General features: G+C 43.1%; 1 protein-coding gene across 4 annotated transcripts in view; it reads left to right on the top strand.

Annotated features, from left to right (window-relative positions):
- The window catches only part of CUNH7orf57 (chromosome unknown C7orf57 homolog), a 47,555-nt gene that overhangs the window by 8,189 nt on the left and 15,635 nt on the right, over window positions 1-23,731 (top strand). For all 4 annotated transcript variants that reach the window (XM_088445635.1, XM_088445633.1, XM_088445634.1 and 1 more), the window contains exon 2: window positions 10,245-10,308. In XM_088445635.1, the coding sequence (XP_088301761.1) occupies window positions 10,245-10,308 (64 nt within the window). The remainder of the gene's footprint in view (window positions 1-10,244; window positions 10,309-23,731) is intronic.

The following is a 23,731-nucleotide window of genomic DNA, read 5'->3' as shown; positions in this document are numbered from 1 at the left end:
GCCCCGCCCAGTGTGACGTAATACAGAGGGGCATGGTCTGCACTAGGCCCACGAATAATGTTATATATATCAAAATGGCCCTCAGCAGAAAAAAGGTTCTCTACCCCTGGTGTACATGGTACGACCCATGTGCAGTTTGCAGATATCCACGTGATCCGTCCACATTTGGACTTGTAAATCAGGCTCAAAATATGCACTTAAGTTGTTGTCAGCTTTATACAAGCCATTAGGTTTTATCAGTACCTCTCACAATCACACTCTACGGGATGTTAGGGCAGGAAAACCTTGCTTGTCTTTTCCCAAAAAAATTAACAAGCTGGAACCTTGTGGCTGATTAATGTAATATATTTATAAGGTGCAGATTTAAACAGTTTGAATGGCAAACAGCATGACTTATTTTTCTTTGCATTTCTTACTAAAAGTAAAACTTGGCTCTAGGTAGCATTATACATTTAAAGTGGACCTACTGTCCAAATTTGCATTTAAAGCAAATTAATAACTGGGCATGTGGGAAAGACATCATAGGGGGGACACATACTTGAAAGGTGATGCATGGTCAACTGTGTAAAAAAGGTGCTGGAACTAAAATAGCAGAGATCTGGTTTAATTTTGTAAAATTAAAAAAGAAAATAGAAAAGGCTATAATATAAAATGTTCAAATTATTATATACCACAAACTGTATTATCCAAAGGGGTGCACATATATTTTCTCCCCATCTATATTAAAGAAGCAATACAATTACAAAGGGAGATCTGCGCAATAAAAAATCTATTAGATAAGTAGAATTGATGAAAGAAGTAATGCAATAGGTATTTTAGGGATGGCAGAAATCATTGCCAAACACAGGGCCTATTTTAGAGGTGGACGCAGTGTTGATGTTTGTGCAGTTAAGCCACTATTTGCTACTGTGTATCATGCTTGCGGACTTCTGTAGTTGCTTCTTCCTGGGAGCAGGAGATGCATGTGGGCAGGGAGGGTGGCAGGACCAAACTATTACCATCATTAGGCCCCGCCCCCTATTGACACAATGCTGCAAATAGCACATCTTTAATAAGGGGCGGGGTCAAATAACATGATTATCAGAATTGCGTCACTAGGCCCTATTCCCCTTCCAGGATCGCGGATTCCCATTATTCTCACCATTCTGCCCACTTCGCTAGGAAGTGAGCAGGATACGGAGGAGAAAAAAAATGGGAGCCTCCCGCAGGTTCCTGGAAAGTAGACAAGTACCACTGAGTATACGCAGAGACTGCTTTTGAGTTACTTGCAATAGAGCTAGCAGTGAACAGCCATGGGCGTTCGTGGGAGGTGACTAGGTGATGGCTTAAAGTGATTGCAAAAAGCAGTCTCATGGGCAGTATTGAAGTGTCAAGGGCGTGTCAATGAACACAGCTCCCTTCTCATCGCAGAGCCACAGAGACCTTGAGTAGAGACAGTTTAGAAGGAGACACTGCACCAGCCTTAGGGCATCATTAGTGTCGATGGTCATCTCAGTGGTACACCAGTGGATTTCCACTGCCCACGGCTTTGGAAGTGGGCATCTTAGGGTTTGCAAACTCCGGAGCTTGCAATTACAGAAGGGGCTGCACCTTTAGAATAAGCTGAAAGGCAGTGGCAGAGTATTTGGATGTTTGTATCTCACCGCCGCTGCTCCAGAATTGCTGCTCCCGTTATATGCAACCAGAGAGGGATGATGTTCGATAATGACCGGTTAATGGTTTCAGAAATAGACGTCTCTGCGCGCTTCTCCGCCTGTGGCAGTATCAGCGGCTTCCTCAGGAGCTTTATTCTAAAGGTGCAGCCCTGTATGAGAGATGGCCTGAAAGAGCAGGTAGATTGGCGAATGTATGCCACAGAATATTAGGCACCACTTGCAGCATTTAATCAATGAAAAATATTTTAATACAAATATGAATACTAAATAATACAAATGGCTGAATGAGAAGTAATCACAATATAACATTGAAAGATTTCCAAAGATGATAAAATAGTAAAATACCTATAAAAAAATCACCAATTGTATTATCGTCAGGTGGACAGCACTTGATATAATGCCATATACTGGAATTGAATCTAGAATACAGCTATTTTGTATGTGTTTACTACATATTTATATATCCTCCAGTTATCTTTTTTCATATATATATATATGTTGTGATTTTTTTTATAGGTATTTTACTATTTTATCATCTTTGGAAATCTTTCAATTTTATATTGTGATTACTTCTCATTCAGCCATTTGTATTATTTAGTATTCACATCTGCATGTTTGTATTAAAATATATTTCATTGATTAAATGCTGCAAGCGGTGCCTATTATTCTGTGACATATATTTCTATATCAAATCAGGACACTACCTGGTCTTTCTGTTGCAGCAGCTGCAGCAATTACGGATAAGGAACAGTTGTTCCTGTATAAAAGGACTCTTTATAGCACTACATATTATTGCATTATAGTTTCTTAGATTGCCGAATGTGTCGTCTATGGCAGGACATAAAAGTCTTCTGGATGTATTATCTGTGAGATAAGCACTTCGGCGTCTGGCATATGAGACTTTATATGGACTATAGAAACAAGTGATTTTGTATCCCTGTATGTCAGCGATTCCGTTTAAGTGGCGACCAAATTTTTTGGCACTTTGAATAGATCTATTTAGTGTGCTTTTTTAGCACCTTATGCTTTTTTCTCCAATGAACTATGGCCCTGATTCAGAGCCGGACGCTCTGACCAGAGCGCTCGCTCTGAATCAGGGCCCACCTCCATAAATATGGAGCATCCTCCTGGACGCTCGTATAGCTGTGGGTCACCACCCACAGCATATACGAGTGCACAGGGTGATAGTCGCGATGGTCTTGACCATCGCGAACATCGCCTCTGCGAGCAGAAGCCTGCGGTTGAGTTTCTCAACCACAAGCCCTGGAGTGATTTTGGCTCTATCAGAGCCAAAATCACTCCCACTGACATCACTAGTGATGTCAGTGGGGCCAGCTTCTGACGGTAGGCGTTCCCTTGGGAACGCCTCCGTCTGGGAGGCACGCCCACCAAAGGGGGCGTGCTGTCAATCAACATTGACAGCACGCCCCCTTTGATCAGACACTCCGAGCGAAGGAAAGTCCTTCGCTCGGCGCGTCTCGCGCATGCGCACGACGGAGCTCCCTCCGTCGTGCGCATGCGTAGTGCAGACCATCAACCCACTTGCGAGCGGACAGCCGCTCACGAGTGGGTCTGAATCAGGCCCTATGTGTGAAATATACAGTTACCTTGCAAATATGTTTCAATTTTAAAACAAAGAAATACAGATCTTATATTGGATACAATTTCTCGCTGGTGGATACAGATTAATGACTGTGTTGCTATTCCTTTGGATACAATTATTATGAATCATAATTGTAATGCAGAGTATTTTTTATCTACTTTTATAGACATATGTCTTGAATTTGGATCCAGAGTTTTTTAGTGAGGAAATGGTCTAGTGTTCTATTGCTTTTATTTTATTGTATTTTACTGTGCTGTTTATTTAGTCATTTTATTATCTATTTTGTGATTAAATATATTTAATCTGACAGCACCTTGAATTACATTTGTTTCTTTTGCTTTAGTTCTGTGTGGATTATTATATTTCCCACATTTGTATTCAAGGCGGAAGTCAGAATATTCCCGTATACTACCACTTGGGGGGTGCAGCGCCAGATTATTTAGGTTTTGAATTACAGAAGGGGAATGCTGAAACTAGCATAAGTTAGTGGAAAAAGTGGGTCAGTTGCCTGGCCACGCTAGCTCAGGGAGGTGGTATAAATATATACTTCCGTTGCATAACATTAAATGGGTGACCGAGGCAATTGCTTTTGGGTCAGTTGTTATACAGGCCATATAGTTTCACAAAGCATTTCTGAAAAATGCCTCCTGGAAGGTTCCCCATCTTATCACTGACTATGTAGATTGGGCTAAAGACAGGAGTAACAAAAAAATACATTATTACTAATGCTGGGCATGCACTGTCACATAAAATGATTGTCAGACCGATTCACTGGCGTATTTATAATGGGTGCAAGGTGTGCATTGCACATGGGCCCCTGGGTCAAGGTGTGCATTGCACATGGGCCCCTGGGTCTAGGGGAGCCCCACACACCGCACACCCAATTAAATATACTTGCCTCTCTATCGGCCCAGTGCTGACTGCAGAAATCACCGGGAAAATGGCACAATACCAGAGTCTACTGCACCGCCGGAGAGGAGGGGGCCCGATCAGAGCCTGCACATGGGCCCCCTCCTCTCTTAAAGCGCCTCTGCCAACAGACATTTTTAACTAACAGCCTGAAACCCCACAGATATTGTAGCCATACATGCGAAATATGTCACAGTGTATGGCCTCACGATATCTGCTTTCCTCTCATTGGGAGGAAACATTTCTCCGTTCCTCCCCTGCGAAGGAACAGAAGAAATGTCGGCCATGGCAGCGCATACACTGCCAGATGTGGCTGGCCAATTATCAGATCGGTCGGGCTTGTAGGAAGATTTTTCATGACTGACCGTCTGCTCATCGCTGATCGGTCGCAACCATGCATTATACAATTATATTGGCCTGATCAGCCGATGATCTGCCTGTTATTAGTAACAGCTACATTACAGCTAAGCTGGTTACACACCAAACGACGTGTGTATCCAGCGATCCAACGAGCGGCCCTCCCGCCAACGGGCCGATATATCACATTAGATGATCCGGTGCTCGACCGCCTGATCTGTCGGCCCCTTCCGCATCCCGCTGCATGGGGTTGTAAGCTGCATCGTCAAGTTGGGCTGCATGTAGGGCCGACTTGACAGTGCTGCTGAAGACCCACGGCAGCTCGCACTGCCCAACATATTGGGTTCACACTGAACCATTTGCCATTCCAATCCGTCGGAAACGGGCAAATCGTTCAAATATCGAAAGTATGTACCCAGCTTTACTGACATTTGGTCTGAACTCTGACTCCTCCTACCTGTGTGAGTGATGTCATTACCTGAGAGTTCTGACACCTTCTGAGCATGTCATAGGTTATTAGAATTGTATAATAAGTAATACATGAGACAAGATGGTACAGCAATATGGTTGAACAACAAAGGTTCCACATGGTACTGCCTTTGGCCCTCATTCAGAGCCACTCGCTAGCGGCAGTACGCTCGTTCCGAGCGATGTTCGCACATCTGCGCATGCGTACGTTTTTTAGTACGCATGCGCGAACCAGTTAGTGCGGCCGAAAATCATTTGTACGCAATATAGCGAGTGCCTGCTATTTTGAGTGACAGAATGAGGCGTATGTGGGTGGTAACAGGGGAAGGTGCTTGAAAACGGGGAGTGAAGATCAGAACGCAGGCGTGCTTAAAGGTCAAAACGGGCGTTTTATGGGTGTGCATAATTAATACAGCAGCGTCAATGACCACGTCACTTGTTTTTTTTAAACTCAGAACTGCTCGCAAAAAAGCGGTTGAAAAAACCAACCACAAGAATAGCGAGCAGTTCATATCCTGTTCGATGTACTCGATTAATCTAATAAATAGCGGACATGACGTATGGTGCGAGCGGCCAGGGGGCGTTTTTATCAAATAAACGAGCGTATGTTTTGCTCGCTCGTTCAGACTTAGAGGTGTGAACAGACTGCAATGTGCGAACGGATCTTTTGTATAGCCACCCCTTGTTTTTGAACGAACGAACGCAAATAGCGAACGGCTCTGAATGAGGGCCTTTGTGTGTAGCTACCCATCAGTCTGTTATCTGACATTCTGTCAAATTTGTGGTGTGATGCCTTTTGTCTAGCTGACAGGAAAATTAATAAGTAGCAGATGCCAGCAGGTTCTTTGTTTGTTGTGTAATTTGAACCGTGTGATGTAGCTTATTGGCTGTAGAGACCAGGAACTCATTAGCATTGTGTTTCCATTTTGTACCGCAAGCAACAGTTTGAGTGAAAATGTGCTCTAAACACTTTGACATGCAATGAGTTTTCACTTGCATTTTCATTTTAGCTTTTGGAGCTCACTTGTAGCTCCCTTTTTATTTAACAGTTGTTTATATGGCGCCAGCATATTCCGTTGGGGGACCAAACAGTAATAAGAAGTGACTGGCTAATAACAGACAAAGAGGAAACCGGGTCCTGCTCGCAATTTCACAATCTTTAGGCTTCTCCTATGAATTTACCTGAGTTAAAATCCAGAACACAAATGCAGCTCTAGTGAAAATGCATCATACCTGCCGACTCTCCCGGAATGGCTGGGAGGCTTCCGCCTGCCCGCAAGAAAGGGCAAGTCTCCCGGTCCAGCCGTCACCTGCAACCAGGAGACTTGCCCTTTCTTGTGGGAAGCAGGGTGGGAAAAAGAGGGGGGCAAGTATGAAATGCATGTGTCTATGATGATATAAAGTGCCTACACACTTGGCGATGTGCTCACGATCCAACATCGTGTACGATTTCCCTTGAACTCTCCCCCGGCAGCTCCCTGCAGGCCTGCACACGATTTGGTGTAAAAAGTGTCCAATGTGACAAAGGATCTATCGTGCATCCTTAACTTTTTCCAGTCCATCGTGTCCCAGATTGGCAGATCTGCATCTACAGCACGGCAGATCTGAAGATGCGATGTACGACCTGCGGGTACACGCATCGGCATCGTGATCGTGAGTGGACCCTCACAATTTGGGCATATTTTACACGATTTGTCGTCACTATGCGTCGGAATCGGGCAAATAGTGTAAAATATCGCTATTGGTTTCTAGTGACACCACCATTTACACGTGTTTTACTAGCATACAAATGCTGTTAATACATATGTAATTAACCCCAGGCCTTTATAAGAGTCTTATGAGATGTTGGGTTGTTTTGCTTCCCCTTCTTTTATAAATTTACAATTATACGTAATAATAAATTTCTGCTAAGAAATGCTTTTTACATTATTTTAATAAAGAAAAACAAATAATGCCTTGTTTGTCCAGTATGGATTATTTTAGAAGCATATTTTAATTGGGCCGCAGTTATATCTACTTTATGTTATGTGTAACATCAGGCCTTATGACAAGGGTCCTTAGGGTTTGTTAACAGCTCTCTGATGATAAGTATTTTGTATGTTGTAATGCCGAATTAACCTCATGCAATTCTCTTCTCTTAAAAATCAATTTTACAGTCAAATAAATGTGATACTACATAAATAATGAAGCTGTATTTTCTGACTCAATATAAGAAATAAGTTATATGCAGAAGTTTAAACCAAACCAAAAATGTTAGTTTTAGATATATATTATTAGATTCTGCCATATACCACAATTGCTATATAATTCCGCAAGATCAATTTTGGACAAAATATGTGTTAATCATCACAAGTAACTGCCAGTAAGTATTAAGGGGCATATTTATCATCTCCTGCATTTGTAATGTGGTTGGGATATTATAATAATGACTATGGGGTTTTTGTATAAGCATAGCAACCAATCAGCATCTACCTATCATTTTATAGACTGATAAATTCTTCCTCAAAGATGATTAGTTGCTATGGGCAACTTCTCCACTGGTCCACGTCTTCACTCTTTCTCTGCTTGATACAACTACCCCAAAGCAAACATTTTAATTGTTGTTTGAATTTAGCAAAAATCTCTTCCCGGGACATGGGCTCCCATGAGAGTTGGAAGCTAATGCTAACACTTTGCTTGCTGAGTCTAATCGGGTCAGCCTAAAGTGCAAGCACAGCCCTCTTCATAATAATTTGCGTTAGAGTAGCCCATATGCTACAATGGGCTAATGCCATCCGAAGATGGCATTAGCTGCTAGGGCCAAGCTATCTTGGTAAATCTTACAATATAGCAGCCCCCATAGACAGGGCCGTTGAGAGCGCCGCCGGGCCCCGGTAAAGAGGGTGTGTGGCCTAATTGCGTGAGGCGTGGCCACGCCCCCTCGAAGAAAAAAATACAAAAATATACATTTGCAGCGTCGGGGAGGGAGCGCTTTGAGCCCCTCAGCCCAGCGCAAAGCCAGGGGGGGCGCGATCAGTGTGATCGCTCCCCCCCCCTCAGGCATAAGAGATTGATCACGGCTGCTAAGCAGCAGCCACAGCAATCTCCCACTGCATCCCAGCACATGCTGTGTGCTGGGAGATAGTGAGGAGGTGGGGGGGCGGCGCCGGATCCTGGCCCCTGCCGGGCCCCTCTGGAAGCCCAGGCCCGGGTAAATTGTACCCGCTCCCCTCCCCTCTCTGCGCCCATGCCCATAGAAACCTATGGGGACTGCTTTTACAATCAAAAATGGGGGACCATAGCAGATATCTCAGCTATGTTCTGCGGTCACGCTCTAGATACATTCTGGGATGCTTGAAATACAGTCAGGTGCATAAATATTGGGACATTGACAGAATTTTCATATTTTTGCCTCTATTCACCACCACAATGGCTTTGAAATGAAACAAACAAGATGTGCTTTAACTGCAGACTTTCAGATTTAATTTGAGGGTAATTACATCCAAATCAGGTGAACGGTGTAGGAATTACAACGGTTTCTATATGTGCCTCCCACTTTTTAAGGGGCCAAAAGTAATGGGACAAACTAAACAATCCTAAATCTAACTTTCACTTTTTAATACTTTGTTGCAAATCCTTTGCAGGCAATTACAGCCTGAAGTCTGGAACGCATAGACATCCCCAGACGCTGGGTTTCATCCCTGGTGATGCTCTGCCAGGCCTCCACTGCAAATGTCTTCAGTTCCTGCTTGTTCTTGGGGCATTTTCCCTTCAGTTTTGTCTTCATCAAGTGAAATGCATGCTCAATCGGATTCAGGTCAGGGGATTGACTTGGCCATTGCATAACATTCCACTTTTTAGCCTTAAAAAACTCTTTAGTTGCTTTTGCAGTATGCTTCGGGTCATTGTCCATCTGCACTGTGAAGCGCCGTCCAGTGAGTTCTGAAGCATTTCACTGAATATGAGCATATAATATTGCCCGAAACACTTCAGAACTCATTCTGCTGCTTTTGTCAGCAGTCACATCATCAATAAATACAAGGGAACCAGTTCCATTGGCAGCCATTCATGCCCACGCCATGACACTACCAACACCATGCTTCACTGATGAGGTGGTATGTTTTGGATCATGAGCAGTTCCTTTCCTTCTCCACACTCTTCTCTTCCCATCACTCTGGTACAAGTTGATCTTTGTGTCATCTGTCCATAGGATGTTGTTCCAGAACTGTAATGGCTTTTTTAGATGTTTTTTGGCAAACTCTAATCTGGTCTTCCTGTTTTTGTGGCTCACCAATGGTTTACATCTTGTGGTGAACCCTCTATATTCACTCTTGTGAAGTCTTCTCTTGATTGTTGACTTTGACACATATACACCTACCTCCTGGAGAGTGTTCTTGATTTGGCCAACTGTTTTTCTTCATCAGGGAATTAATTCTTCTGTCATCCACCACAGTTGTTTTCCGTGGTCTTCCGGGACTTTTGGTGTTGCTGAGCTCTCCAGTGCATTCTTTCTTTTTAAGAATGTTCCAAACAGTTGATTTGGCTACACCTAATGTTTTTGCTATCTCTCTGATGGGTTTGTTTTGATTTTTCAGCCTAATGATGGCTTGCTTAACTGATAGTGACAGCTCTTTGGATCTCATATTGAGAGTCGACAGCAACTGATTCCAAATGCAAATGTCACACCTAGAATCAACTCCAGACCTTTTACCTGCTTAATTGATAATGAAATAACGAGGGAATAGCCCACACCTGTCCATGAAATAGCTTTTGAGTTGATAGTCCCATTACTTTTGGCCCCTTAAAAAGTGGGAGGCACATATAGAAACCGTTGTAATTCCTACACCGTTCACCCGATTTGGATGTAATTACCCTCAAATTAAATCTGAAAGTCTGCAGTTAAAGCACATCTTGTTTGTTTCATCTCAAGGCCAAAATATAAAAATTCTGGCAATGTCCCAAAATGTATGCACTTGACTGTATGCAGATACCTGAAAATAGGTATTTTCGAAGGATATCCCTCATAATTCTTTTTATAAATGTACCTCTAAAGTCGGATGGAACTTCTCACATTGTAAACTGAAACACGTACTGTATACACTGCTCTCTTGTCCAGCAAAACAACAGTAATTATCATGAGGGCAAGTTGATTAATTAATACATCAAAGCATCCCATAGTTGGACAAGTCACAATAAGAATTTAAAATGAAAACACTGCCTTTACTGTCTATTATTAGTTCCTCTATTAATTATTTTTCTTTTTTCCCTGCAAGGAACAAACAATGCGACACTTGACAAAAGAACCTGCTGGTCCCCCTAGCAGATATGCTAGCTGCGGTAAGTTCTTGCAAACTAAAAAATAATCATAAACCACTTTCTTTACTGTTTTATTCTGGCATAAACCATATATTTTCAGTTGTACACACTAGAATGAGGCTGTATAGAAGTACAGGCATTGATCCCTGTTTACTGATGCGGTAATAATGATTTTCTATAAGTTCTTATCACAGCGAGAGGAAATCTTCACTACAATTTTTCATTAAAATGTAGCCAAAGCAGATGAACGATACTCAGATGCCCTGCGATATTGACTGTCAACATTAAGAGTAGTCTTACTACACCTAACGACATCCTAGTGGCATGTACAAAAAGCTGAGTGTATCGCCCCCGTGAAATTAACTCTGCGGAGAACATTGCATAGAAAGCCAGCTCTTGTGAAATGTATAAGAGACATTGTTAAATTGCATTTGCAACTACAGAGTGTGTACTAGAGTCATTCAAGAACAGTAGCCTTAGTTGAGGGATGGTGTGGTACCCATTTTTAACAGCAACAGTAAACTGTATTGATGCACTTGTAATGTTTTACTGTTAGCCTGGTTTTCAAACTTGCATGTGCAAGGGCCCTCTCCACATCATTACCGGCAAAGACCAAGGATGTGAAGAACCTGAGCTAGCCTAGTTGAACCCTGTGAAAAAGACTGATACCCCTTTAACACTGCCAGCAATAACCTGGGTTATTTTATGTGAACGTGCAGCAACCCAGGTTATTGTGCAGTATGAAAGGACCCAGTTAAAATAAGCAAAATAATACAAAATCCCGGGTGCGTTCCGGGTTTGCTGTGTAAAAGAGGAAAAGACTGAGCTAGCCTAGTTGAATCATGTGAAGAAGACTAAGCTAGGCTAGTTGAACCCTGTGAAGAAGACTGAGTTAGCCTTCTTGAACCTTGTGAAAATGACTGAGCAAGCCTTGTTGACCCCTATGAAGAAGACTGAGTTAACCTAGTTGAACCCTATGAAGAAGAATGAGCTAGCCTTGTTGAACCCTATGAAGAAGAATGAGCTAGCCTTGTTGAACCATATGAAGAAGACTGAGCTAGCCTAGTTGAACCCTATGAAGAAGACTGAGCTAGCCTTGTTGAACCCTATGAAGAAGAATGAGCTAGCCTAGTTGAACCCTATGAAGAAGAATGAGCTAGCCTAGTTGAACCCTATGAAGAAGAATGAGCTAGCCTAGTTGAACCCTATGAAGAAGAATGAGCTAGCCTTGTTGAACCCTGTGTGGAATATATGTGCAGGGTTTAAGCTCAATTCTTGCCGTACAGTAGCCTTGGGTAAACTACAATGCTATAGCTTAGTCTCCGACTATCTCCTTGGGCTCATTTTAGTCAAACATTAACAAACAGGTAGCCATGCATTTGCAGGTTTAGTAACCAACCAGCATGTGTAGCCGTGTACAGTTACCAGTGAATAAATAAGTAGGTATCAGGCAATATCTCATTTTGATTAAATTATTTGGGTGTTTTACGTACAGTGACTTATGTACATCATCCTGCTTTACTCTCCAGTACATATCACTTAGTTAAGCATGGCAGTAGTATTACATTTACATAAGAACTGACACTATGGACTTGTGAGATTGTCACTATTTATCACTGCTTCTACATAGCTGCTGTCACACCAGTGCATTCACACACATCTCCAAATACAGACTTCACCTTACTCTTTCCTGACTGCCTCTTAGAGCAAACACTCACATCACTCTTCTCACATGCAGGACAGGTTGCAGCATATTGCGACAATCAGAACAGGTTGCAGCATATTGCGACAACCAGTGGTCTTAACACTCCTGGATCTCTGCAGCATGACTGGTTTCTCTCTGTGTTATAGAGCTTCTCTCTCAATTCTCAGAAACACTCGAGTATCACCAACAGTTACTGGACAACAATCACCAAAAATCCATACGGCAGTCTAATTCACTGCATTATTCTGAAAGATAAGAGTCAAAGGGTTATAAAGTTTTGACTTGAAATGTAATCATAGAACAGGAGTCTACTTGGGACACACAATTTCCCTCTCCCTTCAACTGTCCCATGCCCCACCTCTACTGCACTTAAGACGACACACTCCTCAAATGTCACAAGGGACAGGATATTTATTCACATGCTCCCAGAGACAGATTTGGAGTTTAAAGTATCTCTGCCATTTGTAGTTGGGACCAGATCAACTCTAGGTGGGGCCAGCACAAACGTTAGCTGGGTTAAAATACATTTTCCTTAGTAGGATTATAAAAAGAAAAAAATCATATACCTACCTGTACCCAAAAGTTAGAGCATCATTGTGACATACAATACATAGAGCACCTTAGTCCACCATACTATACAGGGAACATCCCAGTGACAGTCATATAATACAGAGAGCATTCTTGTAACCTCTATACAAAACAGAGGTTATCCCAGTGACCACAATATTAACCTCTCATAATTAATCTCTGCTCAAATATCATTGACTCCTCTCTACACTTAACCAAACACGCAATACATTGTTTATATGAATTTGAAGTGTTAAAGGAAAGCACTCTTTTTTTTTCTTTCTTGTATATTCATAAGTTTTAGGAATGCGTTCAGCGGGGCTGATACAGAGGTGTACGATATGCATCTTTTGTCGCAGTGCAACTGCATCTTTATGATAATGCAGTGGCCGATGGACTTCATACAGACATTTATACAGAAATGCCCACTTGCTGCAGAGCTAGCAACGCTCCTGTTACCGCCCAGAAACGCCCGCTGAAATTGCCTTTCTCTGCGTCGGCTTTCTGAGGTAACCATTGTGACACAGAATAAGAAATTCAGAATCTTGTGTACAGCATCAACATAGTGTGCACTCAGGTCTGGTGTATGGTTTCTGGGCACCCTAGGCAAAGGTTCCCCCTTCCACCCCTGCAATATACTCTTCCTAGCCATCTACATTAAACCTTACCTGCATGCTTTTGACCAAAAATTGTGAACACCATTTGTTTGTGCACTGTAGACAGTAATATAGCATACATAAGTACCCCCAAAATATAATGCTACACAGTTGTGACCCAATTCATAATTATGCCACATATCAATGCCCCTTAAACATATTATGCCAAACAGCTGTGCCCCTAATTCATAATTATGCCACACATCACTGCCCCCTTAACATAATATTATTATCCTTTTTTTATATGGTGCCACAAGAGTTCTGCAGTGCCTAACAAAGTACATAAACAAAAAAGGAAAACAAGAAAACGGAGACTTAAGCCGTGTATCCACTTGCCGATTAAAATGAGCGATTGAATGATGTCGTTATCGTTAAATCGCTCATTAATCGGGCATGAAAATGTACAAAACGACCAGCGATGTGATGGTCGTTTTTCAACATCAATATGCGCCTGAAAATGCTGGTCAATCTGCCGATAACGACAGTTTTACCATGTTCAGGGATGAGGGAGGGTGTCTACACTGAACAACATATCGTTCAGTGTAGGCACTGCAGTGGAAGAGGAACGATTGTACAATTACAATGTTGTAATCGTACTGTCGCTCCACTATCTGCTAGTGGATATGCACTTTTATAGTATAAGACAATGCATGACAAGTACAAGGTTATAAACATTGCTGCATCAGCGGTCGTAACACTCAAATAAGCAGCAGGGTGACAGAAACCAAGGGTCGGGTGCCATTGTAGGGAGTATAAAGTAGATGATAGTATTTCTAAGAGAAGGAAAATCACACGAGGGATGTGGACCCTGCTCGTGAGAGCTTACATTCTAAAGGGGAGGGACAGACAGACAGTGATGACACAGATGAGTAGACCTTGAGGATGGGGGAGTGGGTTAGGATGAGAGCAGGATGGCTTTGGTGAGGTTTTGTAGAGAGGAGGAGAGTCGGGTAGAGAGAGGGAGAATGCATAGCACTACAAAAGGGGGCAGGACGCATTCTTCCCTCTGCAAAATGGTCAGGGAGCGGCACTTTACTAAAACAACCTAGTGTAAACACAGCACGTTACACATCCTGTTTGTTCGATAGCGACAGCTACAGTGGGCAGATCGGTCAGGCGATCTGACCGTTCCTACATTGCCCAGGCAAATGGCCCTGCTTTCTTGTAGATAGCAGCGCCGATAATGACAGGGACATCCCCTGTCATTTACCGCTCAACCCCGATCATACATCGGGGAGAAGTGGTATCAGCGCTCATAACGTACGCTGATACTGCTTCTTAGCTTCTCCCCCATTAACACCCCCACTATGCACCTATTAACTCCCCCCACCCAGCACTGATTAAACTATTCAATATGCATTTCACCCTTCCAGCACTTAGTAACTTATTCACTCACCCTGTCAGCACTCATTAACCTTTCCCACGCACACCCCCAATTCTCCTCACAAAGAAGCCATTCAGAAGCATCTCTTCAGTCAGTATGTATAGTCTGAAGGGCGGAGCCTCTTATGTGATTGACAAGAGTAGGAGGGGAGGACCTGAGTAGAGGGAAGGGGTGGCCACCACACTGCCAGCATGTGCCATAACACTAACTAGGGGTGTCCATCGATGATTGCCATTGATGGGTCCATCGGTGATTACCATTGATGGTACACAAACTATCTATGGTGAACCATCGATGGTTTGCACCCCTCGATGGCCACCGCTGCTGTTGAGAATGGGGACTGCTGGCCAATCAAAAAAGGGGGCAGGGTTAAGCTCCGTCCCGAACAGGAAAAAGAATAAAAAGTATCGGCTACTACTCTAAGAACCATTGGCTCTGTCATCGATGTTAAAACTATTCGACATCGGCCATAAACCATAGATGATTCAATATCATCGATGTTCGATGGCCATCCCTAACACTGAAAGCTCTGAGTGAAGTGTGGTGTTAGGGGAGTTTTGGAGGCTTGTCAGGACCATAGCCGCAGCTTGCTTTTATTAGGATACGGATGTCAGAGACATCCATCCATAATTTTGTGTTCAGCATCCCCACCACCACCAGGTACCGGAAACGCCAGTTCTGTGTGCACTTCTGAATCAGGCCCAGAATGTTTTACCTTGAAACTTTTTTGTCTTTATATATAGAGCAACTTTGTTCATCTATTGACCCCCATATTTATTCTCCCAAATAGATGGCTTGTAAACATCATGCCCGCTAGCTTACATTGTAGCTATATATCACACTGTCGATCACTTAACCTCCACAGACTGAAATTGCTGTTAAAGCGCTTAAATGTAACATTTACAAGCTCCCTCAAGTATTTTACAGGGGAAAAAAAAAGCACAGCTAAACAATCGCTAGCTAGAGACTGCTGTTCTACATCAGAATGGCCACTGGTGCATGTTGTCCAGCACCTACTAAGGCTGATGCAGAAGTGGGGGCTGCTTCTGAGTGGGATACTGCACAGCCGAGTTAGCATCTTTTGCCGTAGTCGTGTCTTTGACTGTATGCTAACGCTAATATCCGCCCATCTATGGTTTACAACTGTGCATCTGAAAGCGGAGGAGGGCTGGAAGCCCACTTTGAGCGGCTTTAGTTGCATCAGAAGCAATATCGGGATTTGCATCAGCCCCATGCTATGTGTAAAATCTCCCTATGAGTATAGCTTCCAATGGTCGCAATTAAGCATCTGAGGGCCTGATTCAGAGCCGCGCGCTATTTGCGCTCGCTCGGTCAGAAAGAGGGGCCGGCTATTTAAATTGAGTGCTCGCTCTTTGCGGTCTGTTGACGCCTCTATGTCTGAGCGAGCGAACGAAACATGCGCTCGCTATTTTGTAAAGACGCCCCCTGGCCGCTCGCATCCTACGTCATCTCCGCTATTTATTTGATTAATCGAGTACATCGAAAGGCATCTGAACTGCTCGCAGTGCTTGTGGTAGGTTTATCCTACCGCAATCATGCGAACAGTTCAGGCTAAGAAACAACCAAGTGACGTGGTCGATGACGCTGCTTTGTTAATTATGCACACCCTTAAAACGCCCGTTTTGACCGTTTGGCACGCCTGCGTTCGGATCTCCACTCCCCGTTTTCAAGCACCTTCCCCTGTTGCCACCCACAAACGCCTCATCCTGTCACTCAAATTAGCAGGCACTCGCTATTTTGTGAGCGCTCAATTTCCGATCGCACTGACTGGTTGGCACATGCGCATTACGACCCATACACATGCGCAGTTGTGCGAATATCGCTCAGAGCGAACGAGCGACCGCTTACGAGCGGCTCTGAATCAGGCCCTGAGTCCGAAACCACCCCTGTGACATGCCCGTGACACTGTCTTAACACGCCCCAAAGAATGAATATCTCGATGCATCTGCATAGCCACCTCCTAGTCATTGCCTGGGAATGCAGAAATGTTGACATTCTGGAGTCGGCATTACGAATAAGTTGACATTTGTGAATGTCAACATTTTCCTTGTCGATCTTATGTCCATGTCGACATTAATAACAATAACCTGTCGACATTCTGACTGGATACTGTCACAGACAACTGTGGGCCTGATTCAGACCTGCTCGCAAGTGCTATGCGCTCAGGATCGGGTCGATGTTTGGCCACTGCGCATGCGCACGCCGGAGCCGAAACCCGACTAGCAACGGGCGCTCCGTCGCTCCGGGTCTCGCACCAAAAGGGGGCAGCTGTCGATTGTGATTGACAGCTTGCCCCGTTTTGGAGGCGGGCAGGGGGGGTGGCTGGCCAAACGGAGGCGTTCCCAACGGAACGCCTGCCGTTTTGGGGCGGCCCCACTGACATCACGAGTGATGTCAGTGGTGAGCTTCCAGCTCCATTAACAGCCAGAAGATCACTGGGGCTTGCGGGAATGAGACCCCACCACAAGGGTCTCGTCGCAAGTCGCGATGGTCGAGACCATCGCGACCATCACCTGGCCGCTCGCAATAGCTGTGGGTGGTCACCCACAGCTATGCAAGCGTCCAGGAGGCCACACAAAAAAAAAAAAACGCCCTGATTCAGAGCGAGCGCTCTTTCAGAGCGTCCGGCTCTAAATCAAGCCTTTAGTCCCTACATTGTAAACCATTTATTTAATGTTAAACAAATGCATTCGCTAATAGGTATCTATTAAACTACAAAAACCTCTCTAATATACAATAGAAGAAATAACGTATGCCAAGAAAAAACACATTTTTTGCTTAAACACATTGTGATGAAGAAAGCAGCAGTCATTGTCACCACAGTGTTCACAAACAGCCATTCTCACACAGGACCTGACTCACTACGGATCACTGTTGCGATCACAGCTGCGATTACGCACGCAGACCTGCTGCGAAAATATGCTAATGATTGCAATCACAAAGCCGTCGCACAGCCAGCATAGAGACGCCCACTATCGCTATCTCACATCCATTATTCCTTGCAGTCCTGTGTATACATCGTGTAACATCGGCCCCTCACACACAATTAAAACAGGTCAGACCTTACACAGAAATTGCTAACCTCATCGCAAGTAGTAAATACTTAAATTGCGTATGCCGCCGCAGTGACTAATTTATGCACGCCCATGCAACGGCGTTCAAACGGACAGGCACCCCTGCATTTCTCCAACCACTCCCCCGTCGCCACCCCCATAAGTTGACAGCCTGTCACTCTGCGATGGATTCCTTTCTGCGTCGATGATCGCTGTGCGATCACAATGCTAACGCACGTGCACTGCAGTGCATGCGCAGTACGCACTATCGGGCGATCTGCGTAAGCTGTTGCAGTTCTGATCGGTAATGAATCAGGCCCACAGTCAGCTAATGTCTGCAACCACCTGCTATGTGCCCCTGCCCACCACAAATAATACTGGTCCTGGCGTACATTATTTTCCAGTCTTTTTTGTGCACACAAGCCCTGTAGTAGAGCTCTGTTAGAATGCCCACGCGACGCAGGCAGGCGTAAGTGGCGGAAACATGAAATCTGCATGGGCGGATTTGCTTGAGCCCTTTATTCCGGGTATGTGCAGTATAAATTCATACAGGATATGCCAGGCCAACTGATGTAGTTATCGTCCTGCATTAGCCCCGCAATCTTTAATCTACAGTACATGAAAGGTGAGACAGTGCCACATTTATCTTTAAGTGAAATTAGTATAATATATTTTATTTATTCAAAGCTTGTAGCTAGAAATCATTATGTTTTTCTTATTTGTGAGGTATCCTGTGATCTGTTTGTCAATATTACAATTAGAATAATTAGCCTGAATTGTGGGAGGGGCTGAGTACCTTTAAATAATCTTTTCTGCTCCCTTCTTTGCTGTGCTTTCATCATGCAACTTGTTTCAGGTATGGGGGTTTCCCCTGTGGCTTCCATGCACATGGCTCTCCTTGTACTGCTCTGCCATGTTTCATGTCACTCTTTTTCAGCTTTATACCAATTTCATTAAGAGCTATTCCAGATATTTCCTCCACCTGATGTAAAAGCCTTGCTCTCAGCAGAGGGGAATCTTACAAACTGTTCCACTTTCCTCATGGTATTATCTCCTTCATGGTTTTCTCATTTCCTTTTCATCTAGCTATTTTCTTTCCTACATATGAACGCTTGACCATTGGTTATGGTATTCTAGCCATTATTTTAACACTATAAACTAGGGATGTGCAGGCTCGGATAGGTTCGAGTTTGCACGTGGAGTTCGGATTTTTCCCTCCAAAAAAACGGAACTCAGAACGAGGCAAAACGTCATCTTACATGGACGAACATCATCATTCCTGGTCTTTTGTCCAGGAATGATGATGTTCGTCCATGTAAGATGACGTTTTGCCTCGTTCTGAGTTCCGTTTTTTTGGAGGGAAAAATCCGAACTCCACGTGCAAACTCGAACCTATCCGAGCCTGCACATCCCTACTATAAACTTTATATTGTATTTCATCCCTGTTCACTTGTTGTCTTGTCAGCACACCTAGTAACTCATTCTTAATCCTCTTTTTGTTTTCATGTGCAGTATAAGCACGTTCATTACATCTTCTAAAAACTCATTGCTTGTCTTATCTGCCTGCTCTCTCTAGCATGGTCTATAATGTGTATATTTATATTTTGCCATAGTTATAGCAAATTATTACATATTTCTGTTTCTACTAGTCTGCTTTTCTCTTGTGGTGTATATTTGCATATCATATTCATCATCACATGCTGCATACACACGGGACAATTTTCCTTAACGATATCGTTGAACGATGTATCGTTAATTTTTTGGCAGTGAACTATCAACCAATGATGTGCGTTCCCGTATGGACTTAAAGATATCTTTCATTGTCCTTGCATGCAGGCCAATTTGGACGATATCGTCAATTTTCCCTGTTCAGAGATGTGGCAGAATGACTCACTGAAAGCTCTTTCAAGTCGTTGGTGGTACAAGATCGTACCGTGTGTATGCACCTTCAGCCATAATTTGCCAACTCTGCTACTATATAAGGGAGTCTCCCTGACCATTGGGGAGTCTCCCTGAAGAGTCTAACAGTTACCCTGGTTGCACCTTACTCCATTATGCAGCTGTTCTACTTAGAGGGGGGATCTGAGATATACATTCATATGGGATTAGCGGTGCCATTCCCTGGTTATAAGGCACAATGATCCCTATGGCTAGATGTGTTTTCATATAAGGTTTCTCATGGCCACTTATATGTAACCACTTCTAAAACATACATGTAGATATTACTAACTGCTTTGGGACTCATTTACATTTGGCTGTAAGTAAATTTTTTGACCCATCTCTCAGATGTAGCTGTATATGTCCCCTTTTACTGCTGCGTTCATAGCTGTTGTTTTCACAATCTCCCTGAAATGTTATTTCAAAAGTAAGCAAGTGTCTGCTAAGCTATTATATTGCAACCTTTCTTCAGCACACTAAACAGCTGAAGATAATTGATCTTAGCCCACAGATTGCTTTAATTTCCACTCCATTTGTCTCTAATGGGCCCCATCCATCTGCGATGCTGCAACCCGGCATCGCAGAAATCCAACATGTTGGATTTTGACTATCAAAAAAATGATCGTGATCGTCAAATCGCTGACCTTTAACATGGATTGCAGAACGTCGATGGTGGGAGGCCGGAAACGCCGGCGTATCGCATCACTGGATCGTGACTAACAGTCGCTGATGTATGGCCACCTTTAGTTTACCCACTGCTGTTTTACATTTCTGTTACTTGCATTTGTGTGTGTGTGTGAGAGAGGGGGGTAGGTTGTAAGATTGTTTTCACTCTAATTCTAATGCAGATCTGTTTCCTAGTCTTTATCATTGGTTTACTTCATACTTTCCCAATTCCATTCCTCTGAGAACCCTAACAGTGCATGTTTTCCAGGTCTCTGCACAGAATCACAAGTTAAACTATAAGTACCACCTGCCAGTAATGAATACTCCTGTGCACCAGCATGGAGTATGGAAAACCGGCACTGTTCGTGTTCCCTGGGGACGGGAGTTAAGAAACACTACTGTAATTGATCACTGTGCAGTTTGCTGTGCTAAGTCACTTGCTCTAGCTGCTACGGTTAACCACAGTTGCTACCTATTTCATTTGTTTACTTTCATGTGAAAACCCTGTTTTTTTTTATTTTATTATTATTATTTTTTTTTTAATTCCTGAATACCTTCAGTAATAAAAAAAACTCCCCAACATTGAAATTTCAGATACAAACCATGAAGGTAAAATACATTGTTCAGTAATAAACTGACATCCCATTGTAGCTCTATTGTATAGTATTCTAGAACAGACAGCTGAAAATCCTACAATTTTAGTCAATGTGATCAGGTCAAAAATTTAACAGTGCTGTCATTAGTGTTCTGCTCTGTACACACTGGCATATATATTGGCCAATACATTGGGGCCCGTCGGCCAGTGTGTACCAGCGATATGTCTGTGAACTACCTCATTTACAGATCTATTGCGTCAGTCCTGCTGCACAGCCGTCAGTAGATATATTTGTCCATCGTGCAGTGTGCATGGGTGGTCTGCTGACTGCACGTACACTTGCAGCAGATGCCGGTGGCCAGGAGAAAAGATGATGGTTTTTCATACACACTGAACAACCATAATCATCTGCAGATATAGCCTCAGCTTTACTGTATCTTTACTTGACTTGCCCTGTATATGAATTAACCAATCCAGACTGTACAGTTCTGCACAGCTTGTCATTAACTTTATTTGCTGTGTCAGACGCACCCATACTTGCCAGGAGACTCCTGAATTTTGGGGAGCTCTCTGGCATCTGAGATATTAGACCAGCCTCTTGGATCTGCCCACACTCCCAGAGAAGTGGGTGGTATGAGGGCTTGATGATGCGGTGAACGGTGCTATCATTGCCTAGCCCCTGCTACACAATTTGACATATTATCCTTTTTAGCTTAAAACCCCACATTCAGAACTTGCTAACATCAAATAAAACATGCAGGTTTCAATTCTGGCATTCCTGGTTTGAACCAAATTGTACCTGTCTCAGCCTGCAACTTTCTTAAATTTTTTGTTTAGTCTGCGTGGCCTACTATCAGACCACATTGTGTGTGTTTTGTGTCTGTCTGTCTCACTACAAGTTAAATCCCAGGCTCATCAGGGAAGTTTTCACATTTTCTAAAGATTCTGCATGGTCAGTCACTGTAGTTGGTCAGAGGCTGCTGGAGAGGTATGGTAAGATCTCTCCTCTGCATAGGCATAAAGCAAATAATGCCATTTGAAGATGGGGTTAACTCCGAAAAGCTACGCTTTTGGGAGTTTGATGCATAGGAGTCAGACCATAGTCGCCATTGAAAATAATTGGGACTGCAGTCTGCAGCCCTAATGAGCCTGTGAAATCTCCTGCATTAAGCTATTGGTACATAGCCACGATACATAAAATCATGCAGAAACCGTAGTCTCTGTATGACTTATAAAAGAACAGGCATGATAAATATACCCCTTTGTCTTGACACTCTTGAGTTTTTTTGTTTTTTTTTATTGTTTCCTCAACTTTTCAGATGTCTCAATCTTCTTGGGGCTCCACTCCTCAGATGTCTCGCACTAATTAAGGCGCTGTTAAGTGGCCTCTGTTAACCTTGACAAAATTCTCTATTGCTACTTCTCCCTATTTAATAAAGGTTTAATAGTATAGAAATGTGAGATTTTTCAAATCTTGCGCTACTTTCCCACTTAACACAATTCTATCCAATATTGAAAAGCCCAGCGTTAGGCTGCTGCCATCAGAAGACACCATCAAGGAGGCTCTATTCCTGCACATCTTGGATAGACAAGTAGTGATGAGTACTGGTGCTACCTTTGTGAGCAGCAGCAATGCATAATGAAGTGTACTGCTCATATTCATAAATAGTCCTTAAACTGTCATCTGTCCACTTCTCCCTCTCCTTCCATATTTTTTTAGGCCCCTTCTTCCACTTATTTCAGTACTTCATTTTCTCCCGGTGAATTATTTGTTTCAAACACAATTTTTCACTGTTTTGTCTTCTCTCAATCTAATATCTACTGTAGCAGTGGTCTCAATGTATTCCCATATCTATTCTTCCAACATCAATCCATTTCATACATTAGCTCCTCCTAGGTCATAAATCAATTTTAATGTCCTTCTTTACTCCTCATACAGTCCCTCCAAATTTCCGACTTTCAATTCTGCATTCCCATTTCATAATTCCACCATCTCATTTGCATGTCAATTTTCTTGCTGCTTCTTGAGCAATGTACAATTTTGTCAGTATTGCATTGTATTTGCATGCCTCATTTTTCCCTATCTTCATTTACTTTCATACACGTACTTGCAAGACAATTTGATTTCACAGTACCTTCACTCTATGAACCATCCATTTCCCTATATTTGATATGTATATGCATTTCCTCAGCTGCCTATTTCAAAAATGTTACGCCAATATTGCTATTCGTTTTCTGGCTGAAATTCCATTGAGGCTGTTTGCACTGAAATATTTCTAAATATTCTTACATTCTTTTGTTGTTCTTATTGATGCCTCTACTTCAATAAAATGTTTCAATGTATAAATAGGTATGTGTTTGTGATTCCTCTATCCCAGAGATTCCTGAACGCGGTCCTCAAGGCTCCCCAACAGTTCAGATTTTGGAGAGATCCATTGTTGAGCACAGGTGGTTAAATCAAATTGACTGAGGTACCAAATAAGTCACTTGTGGTCAAGCATGCATATCCTTTAAAACCTGGACTGTTAGGGTGCCTTGAGGTCCTAGTTTGGAACCTCTGCTCTATCTGTTTACCTATACCAATAATCTAGAGCAGGAATGCGGAACCTCAGGCCCGGGGGCCGGATAAGGCCCCCGAAACCATTTGGTCTGGCCCTCTGAGCTTTTTCTGCTAGCCTCATCTGGCTAGCAGGCTGCCTAGAATGGCACCCTGCAAGTTACCATACAAGTTAGTTTCAAGTTAAAGTTACAAATATATAGATTTGGGAAAACCATGGGTAGGATTTGATATATTATGATGCCATTTATTAGATAAAATCAGCTTACGCAGTTGGTTCTGATTGAGTTGCATCTTCTTGA

This window comes from Taudactylus pleione, unplaced genomic scaffold, assembly GCF_031769625.1.
Source record: "Taudactylus pleione unplaced genomic scaffold, aTauple2 ptg000386l, whole genome shotgun sequence".
NCBI lineage: Eukaryota > Metazoa > Chordata > Amphibia > Anura > Myobatrachidae > Taudactylus > Taudactylus pleione.
Note: the sequence above shows the minus strand (reverse complement) of the source record. Positions and strands in the feature narration are given on the sequence as shown.